Here is an 11,891-nt window from a genome sequence, read left to right as displayed (position 1 = left end):
TTGGAAGCTAGAAAACCAGAAAACTAAGCATGAGGAAAGGAAAAGAAAAGGGTAGGAACATGAAGCTATTCCACAACTTATTGGAATCTTTTGGTACTAGTCCGAACGGGGTTAGGCTCTGATAGGAGCGTACAATCTGGGTGAGGAATAAATTGACTCTGATTTGCACACTCTCTAAAAACACAGCTAGCTACGCATCTTGATCCTCTTTATATACACAATATTGGGGCAAAATAGCAATCCTGAATCCAAAAGTAGGGCTGTCGATATTGTGCCAAACCTGGGATCGGCAATTGTGTTTTTCCGGGGATTCACCGATTAGTAAGGTCGTCCAGAATAGGATTAGCGTATCAGATATCCAACCCAACCCTTCACGTCCATGACTACAACAACTTCCCTACTTCTGAATAACCTCACGCCGAGCCGTCACATCATGAGTATGTTCGGGCGGAGCCCTCACGAATATTGACAACAGCGCTATCTGCCGGATCCCGGCAAACCCGAATATGAAGCTATTCCCAGATCCCGCATGCTTGCGCAACATCGCCTATCCGGAGTCATACGATATCAGGCAACCCCGGATTCCCGGAAGAAGCATGTTGGAAGCCACTAATTCCCCTTGCCCATATAAAATTGTATGCGTATGAAGAACCTGCTGTCTCCTTTCTCTTTCCTTTTCTCCTGTTATGTTTTCTATTCGAATATGCCCTTATAATGAGCATTAGACGGGACTAGCCCGTAACACCTATCCCCATTTGAGTGCTTATCGACACGATGCTACTTTGCACCAATTTCAATCTAGATTTAGCAAGAATAAAGCCATTGGTCAAATAACTCAGTTGCACTCGTCTGGGCTACCGCGTTGAGTAAGGACTTTGGCGGGGTTAGTTATTTATGGATCCATTTCGTTGAAATTTGCCGTCTCTGCTGGTCTTGCATGTCGTGTTATTCGCACAACGCCGCCATGAGAGCTTCTGGGCGACCGACTACAATATCACCCAAGCGAATCAAATATATATACAACACATGTGCACGTCGGGATACAAAGCCTCCACTAGGAACCCTGGTTCTACAATCAGATATTGCTCCATTGGATGCCTCACATGTGGAAGTGGTTAGAACTGTTCGCTAAAGTAAGAGTGTGCATACAATCCAAGACAATGACTCATCTGAGGATGAGCTTAGCCAGCCATCAATCCACAAAGCCCCTGAGAAGCCAATTGAGCTAGCTCAGGAGACTGATATACTAATGACCACGAACCTTGAAGACAGCACCTGGGCTAATAATTAGTAATGTATCGTTATGCCAATTGACTACAAATTCTGCAGGCTAACTGCTGGAAATCGCGGGACCAGGTCCAGATACATCTCTTTGGTGAGAGTGAGGTGCAAAATTATGATATCCTGGCTATCCAGGAACCCTACATCAACAAACATACTGACCCACTAACAACCTACTTACTAGTGCTCAAGGGCAGCTTCTATATCCTACTGCAGCCAACACCCTAGGAGGAATATGAGAAATGCCTATGTATCTGTTTCTATATCAATAGAGGGTTAGATCCAGCCACATAGGAGGCTCAATGCCACAATAGAGATCAGAGCACGTTAACACTTCATATAGCCGCCTAGGGAACCATCCATATTCACAATATATACAATCTAGGAGTCAATAGCAACAAGGAATCTATAATTAGTACCCTGCAAACTGCCATGGCACCTAGAGTGTAACATATTGTATTAGGAGACTTTAACTGACATCACCCGCTATGGGCGGGCACGCGATATCAACATGTTGACGAGGAGGCCACCAAACTGATTAATCTTATGGATGAGCATGAGCTTGAGCAGCTCCTACCACTAGGCACGATCACGTACGAGAGGGTTAACACCAAATCTACAATCAATCTAGTGTGGGCGTCGCATGATCTAGCTAACCGGGTAGTAAGCTGCGACACCAAGTCAGAGTGGTGGTATAGAGCAGATCACATCCTAATCCTCACTTAATTTAACCTCACTGCTGTACGTGTTCCTCCAATGGTTCGTAAGCAGTAGAATACAACAGATTAGGATCTCTTTCTTAAACTGATAGATATATATAATTAGCACCTAAGGGAGCTCAATGACAACGAGGCGATCAAGGAGGCAATCCACTATCTAGTTGAGGCAATTAATTAGGCAGCCGAGCAAGTGACATCTATAAAGCAAATTACTATCTACTCACGAGCGGGCTACACCCTAGAGATGGTGAAGCTTAAACACCACGTATCTAGGTGTCGACGACACGCACATTATATAAATACAGATTAGGCATGGCAGGACTATGCAGAGGCTAGGAAAGAGATGAAACGGCGCACCAATAAGCTCGCACAAGATCTACATCGCTAAGAAATTGAGTAGGCAACAGAGTCAGTAGATAGCTTTTAGAGGATTGCCCATTGGGTCCGCACTTGGGGCAAGCCACGTGCCACGTTTACTCCAACGCTACACTATAATAATATGAATTACACAGCCCCAAAGGAGAAAGCAGCTCTATTCCAAGAGGTCCTTTATCTGGAGCCCCCAGAAGCAGATTTATTAGATATTAGGCTATAATATAGATATCCCAAACTGTATACAATGCCACCAATCAAATTAGACGAAGTCCGCACTGCAGTAAATAATATGAATCCTAATAAAGCACTAGGGCCAGATAGGATTCTTAATCTAGTCCTCCAAAGAATGCTTCCTACTATTGAGGCCTATCTCGTTAATCTCTTTAATGCGTGCCTACATCAACGATACTTCCCTAACCACTTCTAAAGGTCGATAACAGTCATTCTTTATAAGCCGTAAGGGCTGACTCCATCGCGAGATCCAAGGAGCCAATCTGAATGCGCGGAAGATTGATGGCAGCGATCTAAGGCAGAAATACGGGTGAATGCCTAAGGCCTTGGCAAGTCAGGATACCCCTCTCGGCGCCTGACCGGTGCATGAGCGCTTGTGTATATAGAGCGTAGATCTTCGCAGGGAATCCTCGAAGGTCAAGCGATTATTCTCGTACAACCTCACTCGTACCATCTGCTATTGTTGCTCTATCTTAGTTCGTATCTCTTGTGTGTGGATTCCTTAATATTCGCTTCTTCAAGTGTTCCGTATCCCATACCCTCGTACTCGAACTATCGTTCAACCCGGTCATTACACCTACATGGAGTGTTAATGTAATAGGAGGTTAATCCGATGGTTAGGCAGGAGGAATCATCAATATGGCAGAAGGCTATTCGTGTGTTCAATCTTCATTGAAAAAGGTACTGTTGCTAACATACAGAGACTGAAGCTTGAACGAGGAAAACTACTCTCATTACAGAAAACCTCCTTCTTATGCATACAGGAGTCGTTGGCAGGAGATCTCATGTTGTACCCCTACTTGGGGGTGGCTTGTCACAGATATCATGATGTACTGTTTCAGTACTGTTGGTATCACAGGGGTGTGCACACAGGTAAAGTGTAGGTTTGAGGTTGTTGTATTCAGTTGTGTCTCTCTAGTCTCCAAAGGAGCTCAGCTACCTATGTGTAGGTAAACAAAGCCGAGCTAACCAAGCTAGGCTAACTACAGCTGCCACCTCTAACTCACTTCCTTTTACCCCCTTTTTTATCTCCTCCCATATTGAATGCTTCGGAAATACGCTATCCCTACAAGTACTGTTACAGTTAATATTACAATAATATCCGCTGGCAGTCAAAAGAATCCTCCTATCAGCACCTGGTCTGTAACAGTTTCGACAGTAGAGCAGTCCATTGTTTAGCCGCAAAAGCTTCTAGACTGGTACTTTATAGGCATTGATTCTACATGGTCTGCTCTTAATAATATGTATTACTATCTATGCAATATAACCCTGCCTGATTTTACATTTGGCATTGGAAATGGGATTCTTGACTACGAGCATAGCCAGGTGGGGTTCATGAATAAGTCGACACCATTGCCGAAATTTAATACATCCGCCCTTAACATCATTGCAATGAACTAGATTATTATAGTAGCTCATTAGGTATATAGACAGAAACGTTAAGTCATCTATCATACAACCAATTCAATTTCTCCTGGCTGGCCAGCGCATTTTTTGCCTATGTCTCTAATTTCTGCTTCTAATTCCAAGCATGACATGCCGATACAGTAGATCGTCCTTGCTAGTACTTGAAGAAGATTGCGGACCCATCGTTGTGCCAGGAAAAGGACCGAGAGCCTGCTGTCCTGTTCAGCCTGAAAGGAGAGTCCGTGTGCTTAGAAGCGATGGAGATGCAGGATTGTCAGTGAATGAGCTTTTGATTCTCCCTTCAGAGATATGACCGTGCATAGTAGTGATACAGCCCCATACAAATGAAATTCTCAAGACAATTCAATCCTTGCCCCCAAGAAGACGGTCACATTTCCAATGATGGTCGATGACAATAAGTCTCCTGCAAACTCCGCTTCTGAATAGTGTGCTCGCAACTTCGCAATCATGATATAGTCAATCCTTCTAGGTTGAGTTATCAGGGATAGCAGCTATCGATACAGGACAAGGCATATTCTGAACAGCCTGAGTCAAGAGTATCTTAGGACGATAGACATGCCACATCACGGGCTTACGAATGGGCCAGAATAGGAGATTAGTGATGCAACGAAGCTACACAGTAGTCCTGCTATCACACACCGGACTAGTTGTAGCTAATACAATTGACGATAGGGTATAGAGTTTCTAGCCTGTCATCTCGAGAATCTATTACCGTCGTTGAGTGTATTAACGCCGAAGGAAAGGTTATACCACCTTTATTGATTCCAAAAGGTGAAAAGCATATGGAGGAATGGTATCAACATATCAAGGACGAAGAATAGCTTGTTGCACCAGCTAAGAATGGGTTTATCACTGATGAGATTACATTCGAATGGCTTCAACATTTTAACAATTATATGCATCCTGGAGATTCAAGCTGGCGGTTACTTCTCATGGATAATCATATAACCCATCTCACTATCGAATTCGTTGAATACTGTGAACAAGAGCACATTCAATTATTCACTTTTCCTCCACATTCAACACATCTTTTACAATCGCTTGATGGTATCCTCTTTCAGCAACATAATCACGTTCATGGAAGAGTAGTGAATAAGGTTGCTCGTCTTGGTGGCTTTGATTTCGATAAAAATGACTTTTTTGAGGAATTACGCGATATTCGTATACAGACCTTCACACCATGTATTATTTGGTATCGGTGGAAAGATCGAGGGATTTGGCCTTTCGATCGATATGAGGATTCATGAGAGGCGTATTGATCCGGAGGAAGACGAGGCTCCAACAGAGCCTCAAAACTTGGTTTTTTTCTTTGACTCTACGGGTGATAGGTGATCTATATATGTATTTCCAATGTGTCCAGTTTTTATATATAAATTGTATGGCGTTGGCAGACTAGAAAACATTTTACACGAGATATCGTATATTTTGGCCCGTGAGCCGTGGCGGACCATCAGCCAGTCAAGGGTGTAGGGAGCAACGGGACAAGTAACTAATTAATATCGTCATTGTGACATGCTTACTTGATATTTGGTTTGCCATCACGATGAACCCTTTATTTATCCTTTTATATTTTCATTATTGATCAATCCTACCACAAATCACGCTAATGCAAACCATGTCGAAGATAAAACTGGACAGTCGCCAAAAGATCATTCTGCCCGTGTCAATAATTTTCTTCTTTTTAGGCAGTGTCTTCATGGGCCTTTATCTGTGTTCATGTCTTTTTGTGGTGAAGAAGCTGAGATTCGCTGATTATCTAATGCTTCTGGCATGGGTAACGTAGTTCACTAGTGAGTTGGCCACACTAGTGAGTTGGCCACTTTTACCCGAAAATAACTCTATATTGATTTCAAATCCCAATTTTCAAAGCCACATACAAAAATATATACAAAAATCTAACTACTAGTACGATTAGGACATCGATTAATTTTATGTCCTTCAACACCACAACCACTGCAGCGAAATTGGCGGCGTACGACTGCTTGAGAAGCTGGGAGCTCCGGCTCACCCGGAGCAGTAGTAACAGCTTGAGATGCCTCAACCTGATCTTGTACGAGCGCTTGAGCTTCTTCGCCAGTAATCCCATGCTCAATAGATATCTGTTTCTTAGATTTTTGGCGTTTTTGTTTCTCTTTGCCATGCGCAGCTCGTAAATCACGGTTTTCTTTCTGTACGAGTACAAGATCATTCATAGTCGTTTCATAGGCCTTTGACATCCGCATAATTGCTTGATCAATCACTTGATTTGGGCTTCCTGTACGCTCATTTATACGTTTCGTAATTGTAGTTGACTGGCGTACAAATTGGCGTATATTTTGAGGGGTTTGTAAGCAAGATGATTGTGTATTGCTTGATCGACTCGGAGGGGGTGTTGGTGTTTTTAATTGAATATTAAGTTGTTGAATAACTCGATCCGGATTAAAAGGCACTAATCCAGTGGCTGTGAAGCTATTCCGAATAGTTTGAGCTTTATATGCCACCGTACGAGCCTGTGGAAATGCCATTAAAAAGTCCATTTTGTCGATATGGTTGAATCCAAGCCTCATTCGTTGCTCAACAAGCTGCCCATAATGCCGTTTTAAAACAGCAAAACAGCCAACATCAAGAGGCTGTAATATATGTGAAGAATGAGGTGGCATGCAGATTGGAATAATATTATTCTCAGTGCATATACGATCAAATTCTGCAGTCAAATGGCTTCCATGGCCATCAAGAATCAACATTCGATATTTTCCCATTGTACGATCATTAATATAGGGAATAAAATGGGTTGTAAGCCATTCTAATCCTATTTGATCTGTAGTCCAACCATTCTCGCTAATATTGATCCTCCAATCACTTGGAAGATCATCAAACCAGCCTAATCGTACGTTTTTCTTTGCCTTGAAAATAATGTACGAAGGAACAGCCCATCCAGTTGAATTTGTTGCCTCAATTGCAGTCACCCATTCTCGATTCCCAGGCTGTAAAAGCTTTGGCCGTGCATATCGATCGCTTCCAGTAATAACCTTTGCAGATGAGCAGAGTCCCATAGCAAAGCCAGTCTCATCAAAATTGTAAATATCTTCTGGTAAGATCCCATACTCCAATATAGCAGCTCGTACGCGATCAAAATGTTCCCGGATTATCTTCGGATCTTCGCATTTAGCGCGTTCATAGTTATATCTTCGTGAGAACTTCGAATCGATCTCTGGACGGCGTTTAGTCAGCTTGGTTACCCAATTCTCACCAACTTGTTGATTGCCACGTTGTAAAAGCATATAATTAGCCATTTCTCGTACGAGAGAGTGCCGGGGAGGTAATCCACGTCGATCTAAATCAAGAACCCATTTGACAAGCGAATCCTCCTCAGATTGAGTTAATTTATGGTTATTGGCGCGTTTTTCAGCTCGATATGGCATGCCGTTGATTCTATTTTGAAGAGTTGACCGTGAGATATTATAGATCTCTGCTGCTTTCCGTACAGAGCGTATTCTGCCATTCTTTAAATCAGAAATAGCTAATAGGATTCGTCCTTCTTGCTCAGCAGAATTTTTTTGATTTTTATTGCGAATTGGTGGCATATTGACGCGTTGAGTTGTGAAGGATCAGTATAGAACGCGTATTCGGGTAAAAGTGGCCAACTCACTAGTGTGGCCAACTCACTAGTGAACTACGTTAATATAGCCGCTGAGAAAAATGAATTAGTGCACTACTAATCATCCTCTAAACAGCTATTTGATTTAGGTTTAGCAGTTTGCATCTTCCTCGCAATTGGGAAGGGCTTGGGACTTCATGCATATGATATCAAGCCACAGAATGAAGTCGCCCTCAACAAGGCGACATATACATTTGCGGTCTTTTATGTGGGTTGCCAATGGCTTCAGATGTTCTAATTGTCACTCATATCGCGTATATAAGCTTACATGTTTTGTAGGACTTGGCATCTACGGCCGCTAAAAGCTCCATTCTAACATTCTTTCTCTCCTTGACTCATGGTCAGAAAGTCTTTCATTTCATGAATTACATAACACTTTTTGTGGTTGTTGTAGTGGGCATAGCCTTAATACTGCATCAAATATTTCACTGCCATCCACTCTCTGCCGCGTTCAGGTTTGAAACTCAGGAAGGACACTGTGAGGGCATTTTTTCATCATTCCTAGCTTCATCCCCGTACAACATCGTCACAGATCTTGCAATCTTACTGCTTCCTATCCCACTCTTAACTCGGATGACATTGCCTCTCCGACAAAAGTTGATACTGGTGATCACTTTTGGTGTCGCTATTTTCGTGATTGTGGTCGATCTCATTCGCATGGCTGTCCTTGAGCATAGCGCCATAATCCAGCTCCGATTACATCACGCAGCCAGTGTAGGGATGGTTGGCGATGGTGATTACACTTGTCCGTTATCCTAAGTAGTGACTTCCATTAGGCTTTGTTCAATGATATTAACAGGATATCTATTAATATAGGGAGATATCCATTTACGTTTATGTGGTCCACAGCAGAAGTTAACATGACTCTGATTTGCGCTTGTGTTCCAAGCCTAAGACCTCTCGCTGCTCGATTCAGCCCATCTCTGCTCCGGAACCCACAGGGAAAGTCTGAAATTGAGCAGGGGACGTTAGAAGAATCCCAACAGGCGCCTAGCAGAAGTGGAGCTGTTGCTGGTGAGATGATGGATGCCATCACATTGCGTGTGGAAGCAGAAGCACAAGTTGAACAGGCATCTAGGAGAGGCACTGGCGATCCATTTCAGAAGGAAGAAGAACCGCCAATCATTAACATACTTAACATGAGGCCGGCATCGATGCTGAGACTGAATAAGAAGGAATCCTTCCCTCCTAATGTGCTACTTACCACGCTTTTCTTTATGTGGGGGTTTTCATATGGCCTTATAAGTGTTCTTAATATCAGATTCGGATCTTTGGTTCAATTGAACGCATGGCAATTACGGGGACTCCATGCAGCATATTACGGAGGCTACATGGTAGGAGGTATCTTATTAGGTCGAATATTTCTGAAAAAATTGGGCTTTGCAGGTACTCTTATTGCTGGTCTTTATATATATGCTTGCGGGGCGCTTCTCTTCTGGCCATCGGCGGTTTTAGGATCTCTGCCGACTTTCATTGTATCTAATGTTGTGGCAGGATCCGGACTGGCCTTACTGGAGACGACAGCGAACCTTTCCATGGCTATTTGCGGACCGCTAGAGTATTCAGAGATACGATTATGTGTTGCTCAGTTCTTCGAGGGTATTGGTCATGTTTGTGGCATGCAACTTGCTGAGAACGGTTTGTTCAAGAATTCCAAGGACGCTACGAAAGTAGTTAATGCACAGTGGACATATCTAGTTATAGCTTTTATTTCTGTGCTCCTCTCAGTTATCTTCTATTACCTGCCATTACCTGAAGCCCCAAATGATGATTTAAGGCAGTTGGCTGCTCAGCGTCCTGAAAACAAAGCTAAAATTTGGAGCTTGCAGACCTGTAACATTACCTTTGGATTGGGGGTTTGGGCAATGTTTTTATACTTCGCGGGACAAGAAGCACATGCTGTTAATCTCCAGGACTACGTGAGATTTTCTGACCCGAAGTAAGTTAAACAAGTTTTTATTAAAGCATATTCCAATACTATTGCTATAGCTTTGACTGACAAGATACCTCCCGCCTATCAAAGCTTAAGTATCAATCCAAACAATCTCGGAGCTATCGCATATACAGTATTAACTGTTGGACGTCTTTCAACGGCGTTTATTGTGTGGCGATTATTGAAGCCTCGATGGACGCTATTTGTCTTATATATTGGGATAATAGTCTTTGGAACTCTTTGCATGCACACAACCGGCCTGACTGCTGTTGTCATGGCGATAATGGTCTATCTTTTTTTGGGTGGGATCTTTCCACTCGTATTTGCAATTTCAGTGCGCGGGATGGCGCAACATGCGAAGACAGCCGCTTCTCTCTTGGCTGCAAGTGTCGGTGGTGGTGCGTGGTCCCCCTTTCCACAACATGCTGCTGCTTTGAGTCATGGCCAACCTTGGTCCTATAGCGTCATGATTGCGCTGTGGAGTGCTGGCGCTATATTTGTATTGTATTTGAACTTTGTGCCTCAAGCAAAAAGGCAGGTTGATCCAGTACAGGATGATTATATTAAAGAGGAGTAGCAATGCCATTGCCACGCCTTTCATCTTTGTATATCTCTAAATTAGTCAGACTGGAAGAGTTCCTGTGCTTTCCTGTACAATAGTCTTGTTACAACCGAATAAAATTATCATAATTACAGATCTTACAGGTCTAAAAAAGGCACCTTAGGGCATATATCTGCGCACCTAGATTTCAGCCCAAAATTTACCCCTCTTGACGACTCACAAATCACCCCGCCAAAAGTGTCTATAAAAGACCCGGCTTTGAAACTTGATGGATAGAGAGACAGAGAACAAAAACACATACTATCTTGCTAGTCACTTCTTCTTTTCATCCCGTATAACCCTCTTCAGGATTGGCCTGGAATAAACCTCCAATCCGACAGATAGCTAGCTGGATATATACGCGGCACGCACGTGCCATGTCGAACTAACTAATATCTGGTGCCGAAACGTGTAGGGTTGATATTTACGTCCCGACAGCCCCATTAAGGGGATCCTCTTTTTGGTAAAATGGTAAATTAGTTCCGACACTATCCAACTGTCACATTTACCCCGAAGCATGAACGGAGCTAGCTACATTGATCTTAGCTCCCGAAAATTTTCTTAGCCGTAACCCTAAACCATCCTACAGTGCAACGCAAACTATAGATAGAGTTATACGTAGTGTTCTATCAATATTAACACATATCAGGATCAAACCAGGGAACGTCATTAGGTCCTTTCATCCTTCCACAGACATCATCCAGCCCGAGGGCGCGCCCAATACGAGTCAAGCTCTAGAGATATTTCAGATATAAGCGGAAATATCCGAGGTAGTATTCCGTGTTGCAACTGCTGTCTTCTTGGTAGTTTGGGTCCACCACTGTGACCCAGCCAGGGTGGCGGATGATGGATTGTAAAGCAGCTTCATCAATAACCAAACACCACCGAAATCGAACCCCCTGATGTCCGTTATCGCTCTCCCGGACTTCCTTAAAATGGTTACGGATCTTGTCTAGCGTTGCGCCGTTGAACTGAGCGGAGTCATCAAAAGCTAGGGGGCGGTATCCCTCCTGGAAGATCCGGGACGGCTCATCCTCATCTAAGCTTCTGTAGATACTCTTGGATATTGCTTCGAGAAGGGCATCCCAATGCTGGTTAGATTCTGGTGTATAAACGGTGCGGTAGATGGTATATCCCCATGGCCATTGAAACGGAAGTTCGTCATGCAGGAATTGCACAACCTCGTTGTTTGTATTTTTCCACCACGGCTCCGAAATGAAATGGTGAAGTTTTTTGTCTTCACCCACCGGAAAATCATCCGAGGATCAGGGCTCGTCCCAGGTCTCGTGGTGAAAGCGCCACATGGTTTCCATGGGGAGAGTCCGAAGGAAAGATAGTGGAAGCGAGGGTGAAAGAGAGTGGGAGAGAGAATGGGGAAGGGGTTACAAGTTACCTATATACATTGGAAGTCGTGTATTGTGCATTCTGATTGGGTAACAGATTCAGCCTCCTGTCGGATTAGTCGGTTTATTCTGTCAGATAATCCGGCTTTCAAACGAGGCAGAAAGATCGACTGTTCAATCTTACAGGTCTAAAAGGCACCTTTAGGCATATATCTGGGCACCTAGATTTCAGCCCAATATTTACCCCTCCTGATAGCTCACAAATCACCCCGCCAAAGGTGTCTATAAAGGACCCGGCTTTAAAAAAAAAAAAAACTTGAAAGACAGACACAGAACTCAATAC

At 43.4% G+C, this 11,891-nt stretch overlaps 3 protein-coding genes across 3 annotated transcripts, besides 3 other annotated features; 1 reads left to right on the top strand and 2 right to left on the bottom strand.

Moving 5' to 3' along the window:
• Positions 1 to 1,734: 1,734 nt before the first annotated feature.
• Positions 1,735 to 2,832: a mobile genetic element.
• Positions 2,833 to 4,726: 1,894 nt separating this feature from the next.
• Positions 4,727 to 5,266: a mobile genetic element.
• A 663-nt stretch (positions 5,267 to 5,929) lies between these two features.
• Positions 5,930 to 7,597, bottom strand: TSTA_022550 (uncharacterized protein; the record flags this gene model as incomplete). The annotated part of the gene is made up of 2 exons (XM_002484390.1): positions 5,930 to 6,822; positions 6,844 to 7,597. 2 exons carry the CDS (start codon positions 7,595 to 7,597, stop codon positions 5,930 to 5,932), a joined length of 1,647 nt encoding a protein of 548 aa, XP_002484435.1.
• Positions 6,056 to 7,552: a mobile genetic element.
• A 647-nt stretch (positions 7,598 to 8,244) lies between the features above and the next one.
• Positions 8,245 to 10,181, top strand: TSTA_022540 (glucose/galactose transporter, putative; the record flags this gene model as incomplete). Its single annotated transcript, XM_002484389.1, has 3 exons — positions 8,245 to 8,404; positions 8,488 to 9,610; positions 9,695 to 10,181. 3 exons carry the CDS (start codon positions 8,245 to 8,247, stop codon positions 10,179 to 10,181), a joined length of 1,770 nt encoding a protein of 589 aa, XP_002484434.1.
• A 758-nt stretch (positions 10,182 to 10,939) lies between these two features.
• TSTA_022530 (uncharacterized protein) lies at positions 10,940 to 11,629 on the bottom strand (the record flags this gene model as incomplete). The annotated part of the gene is made up of 2 exons (XM_002484388.1): positions 10,940 to 11,442; positions 11,599 to 11,629. 2 exons carry the CDS (start codon positions 11,627 to 11,629, stop codon positions 10,940 to 10,942), a joined length of 534 nt encoding a protein of 177 aa, XP_002484433.1.
• Between the last annotated feature and the right edge of the window lie 262 nt (positions 11,630 to 11,891).

This window comes from Talaromyces stipitatus, genomic scaffold (genome assembly GCF_000003125.1).
Source record: "Talaromyces stipitatus ATCC 10500 scf_1105507295549 genomic scaffold, whole genome shotgun sequence".
NCBI lineage: Eukaryota > Fungi > Ascomycota > Eurotiomycetes > Eurotiales > Trichocomaceae > Talaromyces > Talaromyces stipitatus.
This window is presented reverse-complemented; position numbering and strand designations above follow the sequence as displayed.